This window comes from Eleginops maclovinus, chromosome 22, assembly GCF_036324505.1.
Source record: "Eleginops maclovinus isolate JMC-PN-2008 ecotype Puerto Natales chromosome 22, JC_Emac_rtc_rv5, whole genome shotgun sequence".
Classification (NCBI taxonomy): domain Eukaryota; kingdom Metazoa; phylum Chordata; class Actinopteri; order Perciformes; family Eleginopidae; genus Eleginops; species Eleginops maclovinus.
The window spans coordinates 12,439,341-12,466,437 of record NC_086370.1 but is presented as its reverse complement, the minus strand read 5'-3'; the positions used below and the strand labels follow the sequence as shown (position 1 = coordinate 12,466,437).

At 37.9% G+C, this 27,097-nt stretch overlaps 1 protein-coding gene across 1 annotated transcript in view; it reads right to left on the bottom strand.

The window, feature by feature from the left end:
• The window catches only part of eys (eyes shut homolog), a 142,780-nt gene that overhangs the window by 73,064 nt on the left and 42,619 nt on the right, over positions 1 to 27,097 (bottom strand). Inside the window, exons 14-25 of the mRNA XM_063874989.1 lie at positions 26,516 to 26,629; positions 24,415 to 24,537; positions 23,758 to 23,871; positions 22,951 to 23,184; positions 21,926 to 22,048; positions 21,723 to 21,836; positions 18,897 to 19,010; positions 17,852 to 17,965; positions 14,519 to 14,716; positions 12,575 to 12,696; positions 9,394 to 9,515; positions 8,322 to 8,581 (exon numbers count right to left, since the gene is read on the bottom strand). Of these exons, the coding sequence (XP_063731059.1) occupies positions 8,322 to 8,581; positions 9,394 to 9,515; positions 12,575 to 12,696; positions 14,519 to 14,716; positions 17,852 to 17,965; positions 18,897 to 19,010; positions 21,723 to 21,836; positions 21,926 to 22,048; positions 22,951 to 23,184; positions 23,758 to 23,871; positions 24,415 to 24,537; positions 26,516 to 26,629 (1,752 nt within the window). The remainder of the gene's footprint in view (positions 1 to 8,321; positions 8,582 to 9,393; positions 9,516 to 12,574; positions 12,697 to 14,518; positions 14,717 to 17,851; positions 17,966 to 18,896; positions 19,011 to 21,722; positions 21,837 to 21,925; positions 22,049 to 22,950; positions 23,185 to 23,757; positions 23,872 to 24,414; positions 24,538 to 26,515; positions 26,630 to 27,097) is intronic.

The following is a 27,097-nucleotide window of genomic DNA, read 5'->3' as shown; positions in this document are numbered from 1 at the left end:
TTCAAATGCTGAAACCAATCACATCTCCATTTCATTTATGCTTTCTATCAGTGTCGAGTTTCTATTCTATTTTTGACACTTTGCAAACATGCAAAATCCCTGCAAGGTTCATGGCAAAACTGTTTGCATTTAAAGTTTCCCCTCAAGCTAAACGCTGCGAACACACAATTTTTGGGAATCACCAAATCACTCGCAATGAAAAAATAATACATTTAAAAAATAAATAAACATTGATACTATGCATGTCCCACATACAACCTGGTGAATGTGAGCTTCACATATAGTTAAGACTAGTTCATTGATAGCCATATTTCTTACGAGGTTCACATGATAACGTAGAGATCAAATATGAGACAGAATCTAAAAATAAAATGTTCAGATGTATGATTGTTTAGAGGTGATGAATTAATTATATAAGCACTTGGGTTATGTATATCTCATGTGTATGAACAGCAGGAATTGTGTTAATTCTTCCATGCAATGCATCACTTTCAAGGCAAGCAGGGCAGATAGCCATGAAATTCAGTGAACACAACCAAGTTCCTGAGAGGTTTAACAGCTTTAATTTGTGATGAGCTCTCTCGTACTGCACATGTTTGAAAATAATGATCCTGGAACATCATTATCTATTTGCAAATATAAAAGTTTACAACACAAGTTACTTAAATCAGTACTTTGTAAATAACCTGAACCAATGTATTATCTAAAATGGCCCTGTTTCATTTTGTATTGGATGAAAAGATATCTATGCTTTAAGGCTGTTTGTTCTAAAATGTTAATTTGCAATAGGGGACACATCTGGCACAGGCAGAGGCATCATTAATCTTGCAAGAAACAATAAACAAATAAATATGGGCAGTTACGAAACAAATCCAAATGGGCAGACAAACCAGATATCAAATTAGTCTTCGGAGCTGTTTTCTACTCGGTGGTACATCATGCTTGTGAGGCCTTTCGGTGCACTGACAAAAAACTGGGTTACTTAAATAAGTGGGTTAAGAATGAATATCTCTTTCCATGTAAATACAAGCCACTGCAGCCAAGTTACCCAGCTACCACACCTGGACCACCTCCTCAGTATTACTTATGAAGGTACAAAATGATTAAACGCTGAGTTTATCCAAAAGTTGTTAAGAAGCCGCAGCTGTTGCCGTCCCAGGCAGATATCTATACTTTATGTAGAAACTAACTTCTTTCTCACAGCGGTGTCACCACAGTTACTGTGGCTTAAACAAAGCTCACAGTCTACATCTCATGTCATGAATAACCACTTTTCTCTGAGTAAATTCATACATTAGCTCGAAATCAAAACCTTGATAGAGCTTTCTGAATGGCGCTTTGGTTTGCTGGAACATATGTTTTAGTCCGATGTTTATAACCATTTCTTATGTATGGCAAATAAAGTGTGTTGTTTTTTTAGCAGTCACCTCAAAATGGAAAAAGGACCATGCCTAACAATGCAATAATCTCCAAAAGAGAATGTATGCTATAAACCAGATTATAGCTAAAAGCTCATTTCAATCTGCAGGTGAACAAACCAGAGCAAAATGGTTTCCGTTGACCGTTCCGTAGGTTACACATTAAACGTTAAAGGGCACACTTTCCAATGAAATATCCCAGGTTTTTTAATACTAATTGAGTAAATCACAACATCCACAGTGTCCTCTATTGCATGCTGTCACAAGCTAAATCAAAGAGCACTATGACTTGAAGCAAATCCAGATGCACTCATCTAGGACGCCTTGGGCTGATGCCCTGTGCTTATAGCAATAAGCTTCATGAGCTTTAGTGAGCACATTGGTGACTGCGTTTTCTTTTTAGTTTTTGCCTCTCAGGCTACACACAGGGTGGCTTTAGACATATGATTGGTGAAGCTTGCTAGGGCTCTACATAGCCTGGCAGCTTTGCAAAAAGCCAAAAAAAAAGCTTTCCAAACAGCAGACATCAAAAGTGACTGAAAGATTTCTTTTAAATAATAAAAACCTAAAAAGACTCATGGAACCTTAAGAAAAGTTAAAGTGAATACAGGTATTTGGCTGAAATCTCAGCTCTCCACAACTGAAAATATGAATTGATATAGAGAAGGCTCCCTGACTTCATTGTTTCCCGTCCCACATCGGAAATTAAATCCATGCCCTTGGCTATTCTACATAAAATGAGTGTATATTTTCTCAGCACTAAGGCCAGTCTACACCAGTTTATATTCAGGCATTTGGGTATTTTGACCTGCTGTGAGGCATTCAAGGGTTAAACATCAATATGTTGGGAGCCATCTATGGCTGAGAATTTTTATGAAGAGAGAACTGCAGATACCACCACATCGTCATTAATGTTTTTTTCTATCCTATTTTTGATGCAGCTGTTGTTCAGCCTGGAACCGGAGGTCTCAAAGCTAAAATACAAGAAAGGAATCACCTTTTGCCCTCAGCAATGGAATATCACTAGCATACCGAGACCTTTGCTCACTGAAGGGGCACGCCCTCATACTGAGCTTGAACACCTGCTACATTTTAATATTTTGTTGCCTCTGTGTGGGACTTCACTTTCAGAATATTAAACTAGATACTTGTTCCCCATGGAGCTGTGATTTACATGCCATGAACTAAGCTTGAATACCGTAATGGACTAATATTTATTTGAGAGATATTTCTTTGATTTCAGTAATTGTACGGTGTGCTAAGAAAGGTTATTGTGGAAGCCTACTCTTGGTTTATTGATTAAGTTTCAAAAACCTAAAGTAATGAGTCAAAATACAACTCAGTTTTTAGTTTAATCCCTATATGTAACCTCTATAGTCTACAGTAGGGGTCTTCAACTGGGGGTCTGTAGAGGTACTGCAGGGGGGTCGCAACATTTTTGGTTAATGAGACCATCACTTCTTTTTTTACCAATTTTTTTCTCCACACATTTAAATGTCTTTAAATACACATTCACATGAATCCGAGAAATTGTAGCAAACGTATAAATGGAGGAAGCACACCGTTATTTTTCAGTCAGCAGTGCACACAGTCAGCGAACACCCAGGAGCTTTTTTGAGAAAAAAATTGATCGTTTTGTAACTCGGGCAAAAAAATCCACAATCAAAAGTGAGATACCCTCCACTTCAGAAACTACAGGTGAAAATGCAAGTGGCGAGGCGGCACCAGTGTCTACTGTGCTGTCAGACAAATAGATGAAGCCATCAAAGCTGCATCACCACTTAAAAGACAAACCAGTTGAATGCTTCCAACCTCCATCCGTCCAAGGTTAGATAAGTTGTGTGCTACTCATCAGGGTCAGCCATCTCACTAATGCGGGAGTACGTGTGCAATCCATACGTGGCTTGAGGATTCACTGTCCCTTCTATATGTATGTTTAAAATAAAAACAATTATTGGTGAATTATTTCAATAGCTCAGTGATGCATGCCTTCACATGTTTCAAATAAAAACATGAATATATGCACCTGTGTATTAATTGAATAGCTTAGTATTGAATGCACAATGGCAGGGTAGCTATGTTTATACAAGGCGCAGTTTAATATAAAACACAATTTTATGCAATATATAAAGTATAGTAGGGGCCTGAAAAACGTTATGTGTCACTACATATATGAGTCTCTAAAAGGGCCTTTTAATATTAGTGTGGCTATTTCCTGCTTAAATTATCATTTTTATTAAGAATAATTATTAAAACTAATACCAGCATGACAATAAATATCCTGTAGCTCACATAAAATAAATGAATGCGCTCGGATGCATAAAGACAAAGTAAATCACGTTAATCTAGAATGTTTCATTATAAAACACTATAAATACAGTAAGTTGACTCAGAGTATGTTGTTAGCAGTCTAGTCCCAGAAGAAAAAAGTGCATTATGTTCTTTATCAGTATATGAAAACAAAAAAAAGGCCAGTGATATTTACATCCATCTGCCAGGACAGATGGTTAAACATTTAAGTGTATTTATTATAAGTTATAGTCTCTACTACCTCTAAAAAAAAAAGAGGCAGCAAACACATCTTTGGCAACAAATATTCTAAACACATCTTTTTTAATATCATGTTAGGTGTGTGTCAGTGCTCATGTTGGCACAGCTTCACAGTAGCTCATTAACCAACTGTTTGGTAGGACACAATCTCAATCTTGTGGAAGGTGAAGGCTAGTGTAGCATGCCATGCAAATAAAGGGGTTTGTACTCCATCTGGCCAGGAACACCTCTGGGGATATTCTGAGCCATGGAGACCAAATGGGTTTTGCATGTAAAGGGACTGCACAATGCTTCTGAAATAATTCACTCCACTGCAAGAATCATATTCCTCCCCTGCACAGGCAAGCCAATTGTGCTTTCATCAAATAGCTGACTTTTAAAGCTGAAAAATGCCAACCCCACACCCAATGAAGATGTGTTAATGGGCACTCTAGCAGAGATGGAATTTTATATTGTAAAACATTAAATGCAACAGTCATTCAGTGTTGTTTCCATTGTGACAAAAAGCCTACACTTTGTTGTTGCCTTTCTGCAAATGACACAGTTACAAAAGTATTCAATTATGAACGATTAATTACCAATTGTTAATTTTGCATGTCTAGTAGAATACCTTATTCTCTCATCACAAGGTAAGAATACATGATGTTTGCATTATTTTGAGCAGGTTTCAATTTAATTAATTCCAATCCCTGAGAAAAAAGCAAATAGCAATTAAATCCACAATATACCATATTATTTGAATCATTTCCACAAATAAATCAATAAATGCAGCATTTTGTTGCACTCAATCATGGATCTGTTGGATTGTACTTTGTGTTTGCATCTCTAGTTTCAGTAAAAATGTTATTGTATGATATATTGTTTGTGTACTGTAAAGACATTTTGCAGTAGCAGTCGACACTAATGAAAATAACTGCTGGTCAAAATAAGCTCCTGAGTAAATGCATCCTAGAAAAATTGAAAGACAGTTTCTGGAAACATGAAACATAGAATCTAGATCCAGTTTCAAACAAGGATGCAGCAGCTTCAACGTGCAAATGGTTGCCTGTTCAGCAAGGACAGCCTACAGTACAGATAGTGTTTAGGAATCACAATCTGCTGTTACTCTGCCTTGTACCGTGATCGCTGGTGAGTGATGCTGTGCGTGTTTGTTCAATTTGTTGTGGTTGTCGGCCATCAACCCTCACCCCAACCTCTACCCTAACTCTCCCATTTTCAGGTTGCTCTTCTATCAGGTTTGGCACTCCCTGCTGAGGCGCCTCATTAGGAGGAGAGTGGAACATCTGTGCTGGTCAGGCAAGATGACTTAGGCCTCCTGGCTAGAGCCTCAGCGGAGAGTCACTGCTGGAAGAACAAAAGCTTCCTGCAGGAGCCCTCTGCAATCAAGAGAGGATAACTGCTGCCTTTATATATTTTCTTTTACGATGATTCTCTCAGCTGGCTCTGGCTTTATTCAGGCCTCAAGGTTGTCACAGTCCACCTTTGTCGACAAAATTATTTTTTCATTATGACTGTGCTTTACAAACGCTTTTAATGTACTCCCAGTAGGTAACCCCTAATAGTTTCTTTTTAATTCCTGTTGAACTGACTACCACTAAAGTTGCCACATCACCCTTTTTGTTAGAGTCATCTTCTTGTGAAGTGTCTCGGGAAAACTATGGCCGCACTAAGCTTGAGAACACTACACGCAGTACAGCAGGTTTGAGAAAAAACATCATTAAACCCACTGTGAAAGTGTTTAACTTTGACGAAAGACCCCTGTCAACTGCCATTAGATATAGCTGGGAAACTGGCTATTAAAAAACATTGACAGCTAACATCCGCTATCAGACCGTTACTGTTGTCTCCTGGGTATCTTCACAATAGATACCCGTGCCTCTTCAGTTTACAACCAGCCCAGAAAGGAGCATGCATGTCGAAGCCTTTTACTACAACAGTTTTAGTTAAGGTTAAGATTAATGAGGCAGTATTGGTGTGACTGATTGCTATGACGATGGCTGTACTATTTGTATTCTAATCAACACACTGGCGACATTTTCAACTACTCTCCGAATCTACCTTCAACATCATTTGAACAATACTGTTTTTATTTTGTTACAAAAACTGGAGTTATATTTAAACTAGAAATGATGTATTGTTAGCAAGAACAATTAGTATTGGCTTTTTTTTCTACGACAAATTGTGTTACTGCAACACTTAAATATCTCATACATAACTCAGCGTTTGTAGACTGCATTTACTTGTTACTTGACAGCTGAAATTCCCACTGAGAAACATATCCATTGCTGTCCCTCCATCTCCCGACAGAATTCATCTAAACATATATATTGTGTACACGATCCAATGCCATCAATACCAGCTTCATGCTTCAACACACCTATGTCTAGACGACTGATGTACTCCATAGTACAGCTTCGTTAACAGCACAAGCCTTCATGTCTGCCCTGAGTCATGTTTACTACGGTTCAGCTGCCATGATTTCCAACTGTTCTCGATACATACACTAAAACACACACATGGTCTGTGTTTTAGTGTTGCTCAACTAAGCTGCAGTTGGACAATCTACCATATGACATTTGGACAGTAACCATAATATCTTAATTTCTCTATGAAAGAGACACTATTTTAAGTGAAATGAAAGGTTTCAAATTCAATACATGTTTGTGTTGTGCTCATTTGCTTGTACACACTGCTGCCATACTATCTATGTGCCAATAATTATACAACCATCTTGGACTGAGACATGTTCCATTTCATGTGATGTAAAAACATCAAACCCCATCTCCGTAATTCAGTTCATTTCCATACCCTGCATCTCTACCATACACCATGCAAATAAGCACAGCTAAAAGTCATGGGCAAAATGGCTAATTGAGGAGGATTTCATTACAAGTTAACCTTGATAATGTCTACTGTGTGGTGTCCATCATAAAAACGTGGGATGATATGTGCTTATAGCAGTAAATCTGACAGACTGATTTCAATTTAATTAGGCCTGGGAATAATGTAAGGCCAATTTCCTTGACAAATAACCTACACTGAATGGTAAATAACAAGTCTGTAAAATTGCTGCACTGGGATCAAGACACAGACCGTATAACAGCTCTGCGTTTGTTGAGTAGTAGCTATGTAGGATGGATTTATGGTGAATAATAATGGAGAGCAGTGAGTCACAATACTTGTGTGAAGTGAAGACGAACAAGCCCACACAAAGCTCTTGGTGTAATGTATGCAGCCAGCACCTAATTTCCTATTCCTCTCTAAGGAAGCCTTCTGAATCCAACCCAGTCGCTCTATTTATATCTGGCAACGTCTTTTCATCTCTGCGCTGATAGAGCCATTAGGTACAGCCCAACCATATAGCATCTTCACCTGCAAACTGATAAGTATGAATGTAAAAAGACTTCACCATTTATAATTCCTAAGCTATCACACATAACTAATAAACCTCATAAGACCTCATTAATTCCAACAAGATAGTGGTCATTTCGTAAGGATCCATTGCTAATGGAATGGAAATAAGATGTGTGTTTGAAGTCTTAGGGTATTGCTTTACATGCATAAAGGGACGTGATTACAGGGAAAAAAATCTGAATTACGACAAACATTTATCTTAAAAGCGTTTAACTTGTGTTCCCTTTGTGATATCAATACTATACAAGTGTTTGTGTGTGTGTGTGTGCGTGAGTGTGTGTGTGTGTGTGGGGGGGCAAACACACTGAGGATACAGCCCAGTATGTAACAGCTGATCCACCACAGACTATAAGGGAGAACATCGCAGCCACCACTGGTTTTAGCTAGTGTTGGTCATCAGGGGAAATCAAACCAATATATTGCAACAGGCCATTTATTTTCTTAAGTAGTAAAAAGGACAGGGACCCCCATGGCTCTTTTGATCGGACTTTGTAAAAAGAGGAATGGAAAATATGTAGAAACAAAACTGAATTTGCAACTCCAATATTTTCCAAAGCCAGATGAAATCATTATGAATAGCACCTTATTTTGGGTTTTTAGCTATGACTTGTTAAACCAGCACAAATTGTATACGTACAAAAAACATTTTCTTTGTTAAAACAATTATATTTTGGAAAACCTCATACACTTCAGAGTCGATACAAATGATGCATGCTTCACTGTGACAGGATTTTCATCTTTTCATCTTCTTTCCTGAACCCTCTGATCTATGATGTAAATGTTTAGTCTGTTTGATTTGTCAAATTTTCAAAGTACTTAACTGTGCAGGTTTGACTACATTCAGTAACCTATTGAACAAAATGGTGCAGTGAGTCTGCAATTCTGGACTGGAAAAAAACCCTGGTATTATTATGAGGCTGTGGAGGTATGTACACTCACCAGCTGGGCATCTGCAGGAGGCTTTTCCATTGGAGCGTGTCAGGCAGGTGGAGTTGTGCAGGCACGGATTGTGGAGGGGGTCGCAGGGGTCATAGGGATGGTTGCACAAGGGGCCGCTGAAGAAGGGGGGACAGGTGCAGGAAAACTCCCCAGGTACGTCTGACTCCTGACACTGAGCTCCATTTAGACAAGGTCCAGAATCACACTCATCCACATCCTCTGCACAGTCCACACCTGTCCAGCCCGGAGAGCACAAACACCTTGGATACACCGGAGAGGAGAGGAGAGGAGCACTTCAGAGGTTATTTTTGGCATAAATAAAACTGAATCCTAAATAAATAAACAACTTATATTGTATTCTTTTAGGGGTTAAGGTTGTCTTTTATACATGTTGTGTTGCTGTACTGTAAGGTTATGTTAAAACTACCACAGTAATTCAAATGATCCCCTAGATACATTTTCCAGCATGCACAAAAGTACACAGTGCTGCAGTCCATGTATTGGCACTGCACTCCTGGATCTTTCTGTGAAACGGTGCAGGGAATTTAAAGGTTAATTGAGCTACTGGTCGGAGCAGCTTTTAATTCTGGACAGCTGAATGTAGGACAGAGGAGGTTAGGGCACTGAGCGGGGATTAAATGGAAATGTGCTAGACATAGACAGAGATGGGGACTGAGAAGCAGAGATTTCTGAAGCATCTGCTCTTAAGGCAGGTGAATATTCCACTTGGTGGCAGTGAGTACCCGGGCTGTACCAACCACTCCACCTTGCGTTCCTTTTCACCCACCAACTTTTCCACCTGAAGCAGTTTTACGTCTCCCCTGCGAGAAGAGGGCATTAGCTGAAGCAGATACACCAGCTTTTTCCTCCAATGAGTCACAGATCCCCTGAAACCTTTTCATGCTGTGAGCCATTGATTGACTCATTTGTTTTACCTGCCATCTGCAATTCATTATCTCCGCTGCCAGTGGAAGGACATATTGCTATCTCTGAACGCCTTCTTTTTCTGCATTTATTAAGTGACTGATGCACCTCGGGAGAACAGCGCCCTCAGGCAGGCTTGCACACCTACTTGTAGCTGTTAAGAAGGTCTGTGCAGGTGGCGTTGTTTTTGCAGGGCTGCGATAAACATTCATCAATTTCTTGTTGGCAGAACTCCCCCTCCCAGCCTGAGTGACATACACACTCGTAACTCTGCAACACAAAAAAGGAAACAGCATTATATTGAAATATAGTGACACCTTACATATGCACTTGCCTTGGTGTAGTAAAGTGAGCCGTTAAAACTCTATTACCGTCATCATAATAGCAAAGCACACTATTAAAATATAATTGTATTATATGGAAGCTGGTAATTAAGTTGTTGTGGATCAGTGGCAGGATAATCTGAGAACTCTTTGTAAACATTTTTATATTTAAACAAACAAACAGTGCTGTGCTGTGCTGTATGTACTCAATTTTCTCTCAAATATTGCGGGATAAAACCTCCCACTTACAAAGAAAATATTTCCTGTGGAATTACAGTATGTCTGAACTGTGAGTGTTTCATTCTTGTCTTCAATTTTTACATTTCTGCCATGCAGATGTATTTCTTCTACCACCCACCTTCTGAATAATAGGCAAGCCTGTTATTTCCATGCCATTCAAGGCATACAGTAAAAGACCCTATCAAGCATACAATATTACCTTTGCATATTTTGTAAAGGAAGGGTTTTATTATATAAGCAAACTTGGTACATATATTGTTTAGATTTCTGGTAAATGCATTGTTTTTTACTGTACATTGAGAAAGAGATTTAAGGCTCCTACTCTTGCCATTTTTCTTTTCTTCTTCCACTCAAAGCAGTATTTCAACGGCTTGTTTTTTATTTCTTCATTGCAATCTGCATCACGATAATTAATCATGACAGTATTTTAATGTTTTGGTTTCGATTACTTTCCAATGTAAATGGTTAAATATAAATTCCCCTTTACATACAGGATGATGGTAGTCAATGTTTTTTTAGGATTCCTCATTGCCAACTTCCTGTCTATTGGGTCCTGGCTGCTGCTAGTTGAATGTATGCTAATCTGTATTTCATACACAGGAGGGGAGCTGTTAAACTTTGTCGGATATAATTTGTACACTGTGGGCCCCATGGTGATGGTGGGGGGGGGGGGGTGCCGTCATCTCTTGATAAATTAGATACCTCCAGGAGACTTCCATTCCTTACCCCTGGCAATAGAGCATAATCTCATTTTTGCTGCTAAGTCACCTTCAGGGAGCGCAATTCTCCAAAATAAGCTAAAGCTCTGTGGGACATGATGTTCAGAGAGGAAAAGCTGCACTGTAAACAAGACTATGTTGTAGGGTTTATAAGAACTGACCTTATTTAAATAATGGGATGGGAAAAAAAGTTATAATTGTGAAACAGAAAAAAGTTTGACTGAAAACATTGGTTGAAATGAAATTACAACTCATATCGCTCCTAATTCCCTTTGAATGCAGTGTCCTTTTGTCTTTGGAATTGGAGTATTCAGTTTATCCCAGACAATTACACTCTAATGTTTTAACCAGGAAATTGTGCTAGGGGAATTTCAAAACCTTGTCATAGAACTCCTTGTAGAATAGTTCATAAAATAAAGAGGGAAAATGAGCATTTGCCCTTCAGTTATCCTCACTACAGTAGCACAGTTTGTATGTGGGAAAACAAGAAAATGCTATTTTGCTTCTGGTATCGCCTGTGAATACTTACCAATTTACAAATTAGTGTTTTTTATGACATAATTACCCATGCCAGTATACTTCGTTCAGTAAATGATGGAGAGGACAAAAAGTAATATTTATTACACACTCAAATGCAAAAATATGACACTGTGAAATTGAAACCTCAAAGTGTGGTGAAGCAATACATAATACAGCTTTAATTATCTCCATAGAGTCACAACCCCAAACTTAATGTTATTCTTAAACACACCTCATCTTTCTAACATACATTATGCACAAATTTTCAAGAGCATAAACACATTTCAAATCCACACACTAGGGGTGGACTATGCACCAGAAGTTATCTGTCTTTGTCTAAAGGGAAAAAAAAACTAACCCAAAGACTTTATCTCTGACACATCTGCTTCACAACTGCAATCTGTTAGCAAATAAGCAGCTGTTGGAAAAAGGCCCCTGGTACTCATTGCACAGTTTGTAAGTAGCATGCAGCTCCCAAGGCCTTATTGCAGCTGCAACAGATCAATGTTATTGGCTAAAAAAAACATTTGAAAAACTACAAAAGTAGAGCTGTGCCTTGTATAAACTAAAATCCTAAATGTCCTCTTCAAACGAAGCATGTGCGTCTTTAGAACAGATAGGAGTAAAGAACAAATCATGTTCTATGATATGATGTTTTTTACTTGACATATGGATTGGGTAACCTCCTGTCTATCTCATATGCTAAACATAGCCAGGGAGGATGGACCTCGCATCAAGTAATTAAGAATATTTAATTTAGAGACGTTTTGAAACTGTTAAATCACTGAATGGCCCTACAAAAATGGTGCTTAATACATGCTTTTAATACATGTTTTAAGATCTCCAGGAACCCTTTAAATATGTATAACTACTGCACAAGGATATAACTGAGCAAATAGACAAAATGTTCAGGCATTTCATGGTAAAAATAACTATTATAAACCCCTGTGTTATTTTCTTAAGATTACTTGGGTAACCTTTAGATCATTTTGGAACTTTAAAAGCTCAGCAACAAAGGCTTAATGGCATAATTGGTATGATTTGACTAATAGGACATAATAATGAGGTGCATTTGATAGTCATTGTGAGGCAGTTCCTGTTCCCTTCTTGTTTCACCCAGAAACCTGACAATGACTTGCATCGCCTCCTGCTACAGTAACAACTTTTCGAAAAAGACCAATAAAGTCTCCCAGATTTGGCTACAATATATAAACTTGATCATTGCACAGCTGTATCCGAGCCTAGAGCCATATTTGAGTGTTTTTAATAATACACCGTTATTCATGTTATTGCCGTTGTTTATATTTTACTGCAGTAGGAATGATGTCAAACTTTAACTGCATGGCGGTCATCAAAGGTAATAAGCGATGCCTTATGTGGCTCAGGTCTGTCAATATGCAATAATAAATAGTAGTGCTTTGCAATGACCAACTGTAGTGATTTACAAGACATTGCGCCATTTTAAAGCCTTTTAAATTCTATTATATCAGGCTATTATAGTGCCAAACAAAAATAAGTGTGTACTTACCAGATGGAGGTCTTTACATATCGAGTTGGAGCTGCACAGACTGTTCATGCAGTCATCAATGTCTTGCTCACATCTCAGCCCAGCATAACCAGGATTGCAAAGGCAGTAAAAGCCGTCTGCAACTGAAACAAGATCAGTAGGACAGTTACAGCACCTTGCATCATAAATTCATTCGATCTACTCTCAGTAGTTCATCTCTACACAGGTAAGAGCTGATTGCGTCTACAAAACACAATCCCCCACTGTGATTTCATTCTTTAATGGATACAACTATTGAATAAACACCATGTGCTGCATCAGTCAAACCTGATAAATCCAAGTGACAGGTTACCTCCCTATGCATCAGCCAGTTGGAGTTTGACACACTAACCATCTATAAATTAACCTCCCAGCAAAATTCAGTCAGTCTCTTTTCTGCTTCTCCTTTCCTCGTCCCCTGTCTGTACTTATCCCTCTGTTCCTCAATGAAAGCCTGAAAGCCTTGTCATTTGTTTTCACACCTGAATGAGCTGAAAAGAAGTACAACGTCAGCCGAGTGCCCATTTAAAGGGCCATTCTTTATTCACATGTTACAAATGCACTAATTTCTTCCATCAGAAGTTAGTATTTCCCACGTCTAATAATCCATTCCTTCCTGTCTTTAATTATTAATGAAGTTAAGTCGGGATGCATCATTCTGTTTCTCCTACACAACACGGGTGTACACGCAGCCAGTGACAGAGGTAATTGCACTTCTTACAGGAGTGAATTTATTACTTCCCCAGTCAGGGTCCCAGGATTCTTCATTATCCCAAAGATTTACCACGTAATCTATGCTGTCACTCTGTCTTGGTGCGTGTAGCTGCTATTACTCTCATTAAATGCTTTAGGTCCTGGGTGGCAGCAGCATTACTCATCGCAACCACTGTGGCTATGCAGTGCTCTCCCTGGTGGCTTTGGCTGGCTGGATGTTGCTCAGCACCGGCCAATAGGTCCGCGAGGCCTGCTTCACTAACCTAAGGTGAACTGGCTGCACTGAAGATTAGTAAAGACAGCTGGCCGAGGTCTACTGTAGCATAGTGAAGGATAGGATACTCTCATATAGCAATCCACTGCCATCAGTGTTTTGTTCCAGCAGAGGTGAGATGAAACAAGGCAAGATTTGGTTAAATGCCACAGCTGCTAGAAGGTAATAATAGAGCACAAATGTTATACTACTTAGAGGAACCCACTTTGACTCTGCACAAGTGCTGCACAGTAATTTTAGGCATCTTAAAATAAAATGAATCAGGGACATTTGTGCAGTTTTTATTTAATTTTGTCCTTCACAATATGCAAACCTTACTAACTGAAATAGATTATAATCGTTGACCAACGCATGATAAAAAATCCTTAATTCAAGAATATTATTTTCGATGAACAAGTTTTTAATCACATCTGCGAGAGATGGAAGATATAGGGGTTACATTGTATCAAGATAGCCACAGGAAAAAAAAACTATCTTCTGCCTTTGATTGTATTACTTTTGTCATTTATCATCCATTATTCAAATTACAATGCAGCATTGACGCTTAATAGATTTCCTTCTTTTTTAGTTATGTTAAGGAACTAATCAAGCCTACTCCAGCAGGTAATGTCCTAGATCCTCACATCAGATGAAATAACTCTACTCTCATAACACTCCTATTAGCTGCTGTGGTGACCTAATTGAAAACGGCCTGTCAGACAGTAAGTGAGCAGAACAAAACTTGACAGATTCAATGTGTGTGTGTGTGTGTGTGTGTGTGTGTGTGTGTGTGTGTGTGTGTGTGTGTGTGTGTGTGTGTGTGTGTGTGTGTGTGTGTGTGTGTGTGTGTGTGTGTGTGCGTGTGTGTGTGTGTGTGTGTGTTTGTAGGTGCATAGACGTGAGATTCCATCTTGAGTGCCTGTTATTAAGCATGTTGGAAAGATAGGCCGTTTTCTTACCATCGTAGCAGAAACCGTGAAAGCAGGGGCTGGAGCTGCACTCATCCACATTGATTTCACAGCGGGGGCCAGTGAATCCATGGCGACAGTGACAGCGGAAACCAAGAGGGAAATGGTCCTGATCCAACTCCTCCACACACACTGCACCATTCTCGCACGGATTACTGGCCTCACAGGGTAAGAACTCACAATTATGACCTGGAGCGAGGGAAAAAAATCACAAAAGAGAAACCTTTAGCAGACAAGAATCTGTGAAGAAATGCAATATAAGTGTACTCCTGGGGTTGGTAAGGATTAAAACCCTTTTGTATGTTTCCATGAACCCATACATGAAGTGTGGTAGAGTACGCAATGTGTCAAAGTCTACTCCTGAAACAGAGGGACACGCCAACCAAACAAAAGACACACAAGAAGCACGGTTCCATAAATGTGTAATTTGGAATAAAGAAATCTATTTATTGTAAAACAGTCTTTCCCGTTTTAAAACAGAACCAAAGCGTTAACCAAATATAACTAAAATATTAGCAATCACAGACTTTCGTCATAGTTATATAGAGAATCAAGCACTTGCATGCATTTCAGAACTGTTATGTCCATTTCAGAACTGTTATGTCCATTTCAGACGCTGAGTGCTCGAAATAAAATAGCTTGAGATTTCACAGTACCTAAATTAAAATTAGTTATACATTTGAGCTTGTGACAAAACAATTACAAACTGAATAGTCTCTGTCCTTAGTTCTGGCTGGCAGTGCGGATTGAAATTAACTCATAAAAGCACACCTGTGGTTTTGAGGCACTCAGAGCCACCGCATTATTACTAATGCACTGAACGTAAATATTTGCAATATTAAGATTTCCTCCCACTTTGATTTTAGCAAACTGCTAGAAATGAAAGTGCCAGACATCATTATATTCACATCATGTATAAACAGATTGATGAAAAACACTCTCCTCAAGCACAAATAAGAAATGAAATACTACCAAATGGAAACAGATCATGCTTATTCTCACATTACCTAAACAAAACAGGTGCAGACAATAATCAGCCCAGAAAATGCACTTTGAATAAGTGGTTGAAAAATATTGATCGCTGCCAAACAAGCAAAATTGATGTAACACAGTTCTTTTGTCCTATGTCTAAAATTTATTTCAGCTAAAATGATCAATTAAACTACAATGACAGCCTCACTGTCGTATGCCTCCCTTAACCAACTAAGGAAGTTTCAGTTGGTGGGTAAAATTGTCATTATTTGAATAGAAAATCTGGAGTGGTTCACAGTGACTTTAACCTCTTGACCACCAAATTCTAATATTCTCACCCTTTTTTTGTTGACTTTTCCAAATCTGTAGAAATGTTTCTTCAAGCATCCCAGAGAACGAAACCGACAGACCCAGGAGAAACACCCCAACCATGACTTTAGTCGGCACAGAAGCATAAAAAGTCCTGGTGAAATCAGTTTGTCGAGGAATTGCTAAACCCAAATGGGTTCTGCACACCTTAATCAGAAGTATATATAAAGGCACATCATTGCTTTTGGCTGAACCAGCAGGTTGTAGTATCCACAGCTGATTAAAGTTCGGTTCTGGCTGTGTCAGCTTGCTACATAGAAATTTGGTATGTATACATTTGAAATACTTCTGGCATTATTGAACAACTGGACATGCATACATACCCAGTGGACAGTCTTTAAATTATGGTTTTCTGGTAAAACTACTTCATGGCCAAGTGGCAACACTATTGACACATACTTCTTACAAAATGCTTACGGTACATAACTGATCATTGTATACAAAGTAATAGGTTTTACACCTCCTTGAAGCAATATTCTAATGAGCAGATTTAATCAAATCACTCAGTATTGTGAAATTATTATTACCAGACCTGCCCATCTCATTGAATATAAACAACCATTCTACAGCTGTTTCAGCTATCGGGCCTTTGAGCGCCGGCAGCTCTCACAAACTCCAGTATTTTAGTATTATCAAACTTGTACTGTGGCAATCTACCATTTGGAGATAAAACTAAACTTGGACACGGAGTGGAATTGTGTATTAAATCAAGGAAGACAAAGGTTTCCTATTTGCTTTAGACGCTTGTGATTTCCGTGTGACCGAGGAAGATGAATGAGTTGCTGATTGGGTCTAACAACAAACTGGTACAAACCAAGGCCTCTGTTTTAGTAGATGAAGCTCTGGCACAGCTCTGAATCTGATCTGTGCAGATTTGGAATCAAACCTTAATGATTATTCAAATTCATTCAAAAGTAACTGTAGTGCACACAAGATTATTACCATGCATGTCACTTACATGCTTTTTTCTCCAGACTTTTAAATTGAGACTCTTTCTTACTCTCTTATAGTGCACGTGGATTGGGTTTTATTAAAGGTTCCCTTCATCTTTGACTATGAAAAGCCCCTTTTGCTCCCATGAAATGACATTTGGAATTTTATCCAATGACAGTCCCAAAGAGTTTGGTCGAGTCGATAAACAAACTCGCACAATCCAGAGTGGATCTTTCATAATGGTAAACCGATGGTGTTTGTTCCAAGTCATGTTCAGAAAATTGTAGTCATCACAAACACGAGAAGAAAAATGAGCTGTGCCAACAAGTGCACATCATTAAAAATCTGGTCATCATTGATCATTCGTTTATGGAGGTTCAAGTGGAGAAATACCTTCCAAATCTACTTAACGACTGATTAAATCCTAATGTAAAATAATGTAACACATTCATATTGCAATTGAAGCAGATACCTTAGTAATCACCAAATATAAAACTGTTTTGTTGCCTTCAGATTGTCAAATAATGCAATATAATTGGGTTTTTTTGTACAAATCATGTACAAATAATACAAACATTTGTGGAAGATTAAATGAATTGTAATGTTAGCATTTTAACTTTGATTATTATCTGCCGGCCGTGAACAAATATAATTATAAAACTCATGTCAGGTTTTAGCTACAAACAGTGATCATTTTTTTAACCGGATTGTCTCTCAATGAGTCCTTAATCTCTTTACCTTTTTGTTAAATGCATCCTTTACCCCAAATAACCCAACAACTTTTTTGATAGGCCACAATAATGCTGTACAGCGCCGCTAGCTCTGTCATCTGACTAAACTATGAAAAGCTGTCACTCGTGTGACAAAAGCAGCCACCATAGAATACATCTCACTTAATTACTTGAGTTTTCTTTATTTAACCTGCAGGTAGCAAATGAAGATGTACACATTCTGTTAGGATATGTAATGTAAGTTCAGACAGGTGAAAATAATAGTATGTGAAGTTAATTAACTTTGCTTTTTTGTCCCCATTCCCTCAGTGCTCATTACCTTTAAATGGAGCCGCACATTGGCAGAAGTAATTACCAGGCTGGTCAATGCAAGTGGCTCCATTCTTGCATGGAGATGAAGCACACTCATCAATGTCAAGTTCACACTCTGTACCTTTGACACAAAAAAAAGAACACAGGTTGGTTAATATGAAATATTAATGTGTCGCTGGCATACATGTTTGACTTTTCTCAAACAAGAACAATGTTAAATCAGACTGATTGTCACAATCACACATGCTTTGCTGTCTTACAGATGACAGCTTGCACAACAAGCTGGTTACCATCACTTTAGAACAACCACAACCTTTCATTTGGGTATAACCAGGGAATATATAAAAACACAACGTGAGCTTTAAATAATTGGGGTGCTAAAAAAAAAGATTCTGAATACAAAACAAATATGCAGTGAGAGCTGAAACTAATACTGTAACTATGCTAAAAACAGTAATGATACCCATGAGGGCTCTATGTTGCTGCAGCAAGGAATACAACTAAACTGATCATCCTCACAGCAAGAACTCAATTTTCGATATCACTTCTGAATATTCAAAAAGTTTTCTTCAAACAATTATTCAGGGATTCATTAATCGTTTTCAAAGGAGACAAACCAGCTCCTTGGGGACCATACGATACAGCATTTCAACCAGTGTTATTGTTTGTAATACACTGAATCTGGCTCTGCGTGAATTATTACCAATTATGTATGTGTGTTTGTTATGTGACTGTTACGGGTGGGAACACATGATCTTCTTTTTAATCTCCAGTTATTATTCGCCTTGTTCTTTTAACAGTTGGCATCACAGCATCACATGCAGGAGAATAATTATTCTGCAAGACTTCAAAATGTGTGCAAGGACAAAACCAATGTGCTATGGTTTAAAGAGGAGCTGCTGAATGCTTCTGAGTTCACTTTGAGAATGCACTTGTAATGTACAGAATGTATACATTTCATTGTCTGAATGTGTTGCACCTACAGTATACACTTGCATTTGAAAACCTAAAAACACATTTCTTGTCTGAAACTACGAGGTGAATTCACTTACCTGTAAAGCCAGGCCTACAGACACATCTATAGCCGTGAACCAGGTCAAGGCACGTAGCATTGTGCAGGCAGGGTGAGGACATGCACTCGTCTATGTTGACTTCACAGTAGTTCCCTGTAAAGACATGAGCAGTCAGTGCTCATGAATACTGCAGATTGGAGTTGCAAACATTTGATGAACATTTCATCCTCAGTTTTCCACTTTCCCTCAACTTAGTCAAGTTTATTATACATTGCGTTTGACTTAAAGCCTCTTTGTGAAGAATTTGATTGAAGGGCGACAGCTTCAATCCCTTGGTTGAAGACAGCTGTCACAAACATTAAGTCAGCTGACAATTTTGCGTGAGCTTTTTGCAACACAAGGAATAAACATATTTTCACTGTTATGCTAGCAACATTTATTTGACACTGACATTTAGTTTTGAATATTTAAAAAGTCTTTAAAAAACAAACAAGGTTTAACAGCAACACGACTACACTTTTTCTCCCAAAAAACAACATTAACAGTTTGTTCTACGAAGCAGACACAGTAAGATGCACAAAACATGTTAAGTGTCTCTGGATGAGACGAGGTCTTTGAATTTCAACAAAATCCTTTGTTATTTGAGTGTACTGTTGGCGCTGCTCTTGTAACACTACAAACGTGTAAATAGAGAAAAATGTTTAACCTCACAGCCTCTGATGTGGCTAAAGGTTAGCATTCGAGTTCATGAGTTCATGGTTGAAACACTCAGGGGTTAGAGATGTCAATACTGATGCTGGACGTAGCTAAACACCTTGCAATTTCTCTGAAAGACTTGAGATGAATCTATTTGTACAAAGGGAAGTGAAGCTTAACCAATGGTTTGCTCCCTTTTATACTCAATGTATATATTGTTTGACTCAATGTTATTCCTCTGCATTTAATAATAGCAACCATAAGTGAGGCTAATACTTGGACATTTAATTATAATGTTTATAGCACTATTAGTAACAAAAACACTCACTGAGCAGTGGCAAGACTACCGTGAAACCAGATATGCACATATGCATGCTCAGGGTGCACTGTTCCGACTTCCTCTAGTGCCAACATCTACCCATTTCATCAAGCAAAGTAACCAACTTTGTAAACAACATACAGACCAACAAATATGTTGATTTCCATAAAACTTGATGTGGATATTACCAATTCCTTGTATCTGTACCAATAATACCATTGCTTATGCTTCCACAGTGATAAACCTTTTATTTAATGACTTCATGCCCCTTCATCTGTCACTACCCTGTTGAATAACATGACATTTATACCTCAATATCAGTAAGAAGAACTAGGATCAAGCATTACTTAATCAGCGCTAATTTTGCATATTTCACCAGCGTCTGGTAGCAGAGCTTTTGAGTGCTAGTTGTGTTCCTGAATGGATGTGCATCTGAAAATTCTAGTCTTACAATATAAATCAAATAGATCTTAATTCATAAATCTCCTTACATCTGAATTTTATCATCTGTGATTTTAACTTGTTTCATTTAAAGGCACAATAAAAACAACAGAAAGGCATTACCCTCTTCATGTTGATAAATAAAGCCCTGATTGGATTTCTGTGGCTCTGCATGAGCTTCAACAAAAGGGGTTGGGAGGCATCAAAGTTGAATGGAATTTAATTATAAAAAGGTTTGTTTCCATAAAACCTTTGATCGATATCCAGAATGAAATATATATTGTAATTCTTGCAGCGCATTTACTAAACGCCTGTTGTTTAAGAAACAGCAAAAAAAGAGCTGATTATAAATCATTAGGAAAAGCCGGGGATCTCCTCAAATCCATCCCCAAGCCAAAAAAATTACTATTTACTCAACAGTTCAGCTGCAAGCAGTGATTACTATGGGAGACAACCCAGTTTAACACATATACGTGTATATATTTCATAGATTCACAAAAATAATTGTTGTTTAAAACATTAAACATCACATTTAGCAACAATATGTACACTTTATAATCAGCTAAATGTTCTGTATTCCATGCTGCGATATAATGCCATAACTTTTAAACGGCATTAAATTAGTATTGAATAAGCAGAATGCAAAATAACTCTTAGTTAATTAAACATACCATGCGACACTATACAATTATGCTACATCTCGTTGAAATTGTGTTATAATTAGAAATGTAAAGATCAGCGTTTAATTGTTACATGGAGATCAAATATCATGGCAGATATTGTGTATTAATTAGTACAGTTCTTGATATGATACCCAAATGTAGATTTTGGCTAAATCTTTTTTGAAATTGATTTAACTGTTTGGAAAGTAGAAAAGGTTTTTTAAGTAACTAAAACATTACCATATTTGATTTTGAGGATAAGACACCCTCAGACTTACAGTATATGGTTACAAATCTAATTTGACTGAATTTGAAAATCAGTTTCTAAAAGGTAAATTGAAATGAAATGACCACATTCAATGAAAATTGCCATGGTGCATTGATATTTAAAATATATATATGGTCTGTTTACTTAACTTCCATGTGTATAAGCACACTAGTATGCATGCAGGTACTGAACACTCATCATTTGTAACTTACAAGTCAAGAAGAAGGAACTCTTAAGTCCCACAGAGGGGACATTTACCTTCTGCATGTGACCCATCCTAGTGTAAGGAGCAGTGGGCTGCATACAGCGCCCTGAGAGCAGTGCCTTGTGCACTTGGTCTTTCAGGGACTTGAACCGGTGACCTTCCGGTTGCCAAGCCAAGTCCCCTACGGACTTCGCCGTCCCCTCCCGGAGTCAGAGCGTTGTCTTGCAAATAAATACAGTCATATTAAGAAGCATGTCAAATGGGTATGAAATACCTGTGATTCCGAAAGGACACTGGCAGGTGAAAGAGTTGAGATCATCGATGCAGGAACCTCCATTTCCACAAGGCTCGCTGAGACATTCATTCACTTCAATCTCACAGTTATTTCCTTACAAAGAATGAGAACCACACAACATGTTGACACATTGCTTCTGTGAAAACCTTACAAAGTATAACTTTGAGATAACTTTCACTTACCAATAAATCCAGGTGCACAAAAGCAATTGTAGCCACCCACAGCATCATTACAAACACTCAGGGCTCCACACGGCTGTTCTTCACAATCATCAATGTTTACCTCACAAAATTGGCCTGTTAACCCTGCAGAGAGGAAACGGTGTATAGGATTTCTCCATTTCAGAAGATTTTAAAGTGATGCTTGTAGGATGTAATATAACACCTCCTAGTACAGCCTTCGAGTATTGTTCACATGGCGGTTAATATTTCAAAATTATTATTGAAATAAAAACAATTATGGTTTCACTTTGTTGTACTTTTGATGAAATATTTGAAAGAAGCAACAACTGATTTGGTATTAGTAATCCTCAACCTACTGTGTGTTAACTTCTTAATGTCAACATAACCAACCTTTTTGTTTGGCTTGTCCCAAAATTATGACACAATTCATATTGGGCGTGATGGCATTAAAACATGAAATGCCTTAATGTCCGGTATATAAAAGATGGTTTTCAGCATTTAAATTATGGAATAAAAAGTTAAACTAAATAATGTTGGATGAAGACAACTGCTTAACAAGGATATACTACTGTACATTATATCTATAATAACCCTAATTGCCTGTACACAGTAATGACCTGTGAATTATTGCAACAAATATAATGATAACTAATTTGACTTAATTTCCAATTGTGTACAATCTTATTGTACCATGCTATCTTATAATAGTAGATTGCATCGATTGAAACAATTACTTTCATAAAGTAGGTGTAAAAGCCTATTGGACCATAAGTGAGTTAAAGAAATACATTCCCAACATCCTTGCTGCTTTGAAGTCGACTCACAACCTGATGAAGTGAGCCCTGACGTCCGCTTTTCAAAAGGCTGTTACGTGTTGTTGCTTAAGGCCAAAGAGATTAGACTCCCACAGAGAAGGAAACTGAACAAGAGAAAGCATCAAACTGCAAGTTTGTCTGCTATATACATGATTCATTTTAAAGAATTTCTTCCATTTGAGTCAAGCCGCTGCAAAACGGTGCACCTACCTGGTAAACAATCACACTTGAACCCTCTTGATAGATCCAAACACGCTGAACCATGTTGACACAGGCCATCAACACAGTGGTTTATTAGTGTTTTGCAGTGCGGTCCAGAGTACCCATTTTGACACACACATCTATAAGTATTTGCCAGTTCTTCACAGAGGAGAGTTCCCTCAGGGTGGCACGGATTTGACACGCATTGGTTCACAGATGAGAAGCACTCATTGCCCTGGTATCCTGTAAGAGGTGGGATCAAAGAAGTGATTGATGTGCGCGCTCTGTACAGTATGCTACTGACTTCCAACGCCTGGCAAACATCATGGATTGTGATTTCACGAAATGTTGTCATTGCCAGTGTTTTTCCAACCTCTCATTTACATAATATATCCAGCCAGATCCTCAAGCACTAAAACCAAGGAGGGATTTCAGCAATAGTAAACAACCTACAACAGAAGTGTAAATGTGGTTTGCAATTGTAAGTAATTTGCTGATTTCTAAATGTGCTTTCTTATGATATTCACTAAGAATTAAAGGCTGTTTTGGTGATACCACAGAACACACAACGCATTTACATTTTCACTTGCATGATGGGCTGATTTTAAACAAGAACGATTGATGTTGAATAAACAAAAACTGCATATGACACACTGTTGTTAAAATGATTAAAAATCATTGTTTCTACTTTTGCTTGTCTTCATTCTTAGATGGAATTACTGTAGCATTGATTAAAGATAAACAAGCTATATATCAAACAAAAAATAAAGAGTAACAGAGGTAATACGAATCAACAGTATGAAAGCATTTTAATACCTGGAGGGCAAATGCATTGTATTTTCCCCGCTGAGTTGTAGAAGCAGGTTCCTCCATTACTGCACACCTCAACATCTGAAGCACACGCTGAGACAGATGTGGAGCAATTCTTACCTGGGAAGTAAATAAAGATTGTTAATTGAGCGCTATAAAAAAAAAGAACACATGCTAAAAACACATCTTAATATCCTGTCCAACAAATGGGTTTGACCGCAGCGAGTGACAACCGTTAACGTAATGAGCTAGAGTCAGGCGAGACATTTGTGTGTTCATTAAAGGAGCCAGTAAGGGTGATACAATACAACTGCCATATCTTTGTGCTATTGTAGTTCTTTTCTCAAAGCCAAAGGCATACACAATTTATTTAGCCTTATTTGCCTGCTTATGTCGTCAAAAGTGGAGAAACATTAATGATACCCCGTTGCAGGTTTTTTTTATAACATTTTTGTGACCAATATCTCATCTCAGATTATTTCTCTCAAATTCAGTAAAAAATACATATTTTTACTCAATCAGCTGCAGTCAGTCTGATTTGGTTAATGAGCTCCTACATTAAACAATGGGGCCACTTTGATGGTTATCACTTCTGAAGTGTCATCAATCTGCACTATATTCATTAAAGTCTAAAATATGAAAATGATGACACAGATAACTCACCAGCAAAGCCCAAAGGACAGATGCACTCATAGTCTGCAACCAGGTCAATACACGAGGAATTATTGGCGCAGTATCCATGGACACATTCATCATAGTTGATTTCACAGTTAAACCCCCCAAACCCTAGTATGAAAGGGGAAAGAGAAATCTTATCAGAGGATATCAGTAAACACCAGACATGAAAAGACACTAATTAGTATCAGATTTAACCCAAAAGCAATTTGTTGCTTTTGTTAAATTCTATATGACTTTTCAATGGGAGCTCATCACAAGTAAAAGGGGTACATAAGATGGAGGGTTGCTTGCGGCATGGTGTGAATTTGAGGAAATAAATAACGTTTTGTGATAAAGCGTGACATTTTGTGATCATGCCCTTTCATTTTAAGTTACATCAGCAAACTTGATATAGAAAAATAAAGTTAAAGTCATGAAGTAAAAGTGAGTGCTGTCAATTTCTGACATTTTAGTCCCCCATAAATATATTCCACCGCATGGTCACGCTACAAAATGACTATCATTAGCTCTGTCACACTCTGCAGCTACAGGAGGCCCATGACTAATGCTCGGCTATCAGCACCATCGATGCAGGTCAAATTCTCATCATTTCTCAAACTGACCATGGAACCAATTTCCACCTCTCTCCATGTCATAAAATGTGACAATTATCCTGACTTCATTAAAAATGCATAACAGGCTTCACCCGCAATCATGGTTTAATCAGAGGTATGTCTCACAGGTAAAATGTCAACTGGACCAAGAAATTATTGGAAAAATACCAGAGATGTATTTCCTGTTACTCTAATGATGCGAGATACAATTTCTGATAGAATGATTTAATGTGATCAGAGACTTCATGGCAAATATATGTTATCCTTTTTGCGATTGAACTGAAAGCAAGGAAACGTGTGTTATGGAAAATCATCATGAATTAAGCAATCACGATCAGATGATACAAAACAAACCTCTTTTTGAGAATGCAAAAGTTTTCATTCCAGGAAAACACTAAAACATCTGATTAGTTCCTGCACTATGGCGCAAGGTTTTATAATCGACAAAATCACCTAGTGTGTTTGGTTTGGATACATTTCTGTTTACTTTCAACCCCTTTTGCACATGATTGTACAGGTACTAGGATAAACATCTTGTTGTCGTCAAAATCGAAGGCGAAAAGAAGATAATGGGGAAGACTGGTTGATGCATTCCCCTATTCAATGGAGTTGGTTATCTAGGTTTATGCTTTAAGAACATATTGCAGAAAAACGAGTCTGCAAATAAGAAATAGTCATCTGCGATGTGCAGGAAGTAATCTCTTTGGTTGGTAGTAATAACTTATGAATGTCGAAAGCTCTGAGTTGTATGGTTCAGGTATACTGAGAACATTTTCTAGCAGACTGAAGAAGGATGTTTCAAATCAATTTTCTGCCTAACTGAGTTCTTGAGTTCAGAATGTTGAAGTAATTGTTTTGAAAAAGATTCAAATGCATTTTGTAATAGAAATAGAGTGCATTATCATTAAGATGGCAACATATTCCTTTTTTATATAAAAAAAGAGAGAAAAAACTCCATTTGTATTTAACCATGGAGACTGTGGATTGGAACCAAGTACGCTTCCATAATATTTTTAGATGTAAATATTGGATCGATTGGGGATATGGAATTTAGTAAGGGTGCTCATTTGAAATCAAAATGCAATGGTAGAGGTGATTATATTTTTTATAGGTTATCCCATCCGTCTATGATTAGTATAGCTACTGTGATAGTCAAAGTGAAAAAGTCTGTTGCTAGTAGTAACTGGGTTTTTTCCTTGTAAGGTTGTTGAACATCAGCACCAAATGGAAGTTGACCTTGTATGTTGATTTGAATAATAGCTGCAATGTAAATAAATCAAAGTCTTTTTATTTCCATTTGTCCATTTATCCACCGAGATTACAAGACATGAGGGTAAAAAGTGTTTCTGAATAGCCATTTCATCTACGCCAGGGTCATGTCTCCAGGACTGAAAGTGGTTGGTTGCACACTTCAAACACCAACAAAGGTCTGAATTAGCCACATAATCGCTTTGTCTGGACTATTGGGGGAGTCTAATTGCGTTTCAACTTACCCTCTGAGCAGAAGCACTGATACAGGTCAATGCCGTCCACACAAATACCACCGTTCTGGCAGGGCTTTGACTCACAATCATTGAGATTTACTTCACATAATGACCCTCCAAATCCTGCAGCATATGTAAAAAACACAGTTATTGGACTCCTTTTTGCCTGGTTTCGTTCCTTAGCCAATTAGGCTCAGCATGACTTTGTTTTCACACACAAAAAGGTGTTTTTCAAAGCTTGTATTGATTCAAAGAGCTTGCTGGGCACACGAAGACTCAGCTCACTGGATCATTTAATCATGTTTAATAAGAGCCAGTCATTGCCCTTCTGATTTATTGCATTAAACAAGCCAAATCCAGTTATTTTTAAGATCAAAGTCAATCTATACACAAAGGAAACCACATAAAACAAATAACATGCATCAGTGAACATGTGTAAAAGCACACACACACACACACACACACACACACACACACACACACACACACACACACACACACACACACACACACACACACACACACACACACACACACACACACACACACACACACACACACACACACACACACACAGGCCATTAAAGAGAA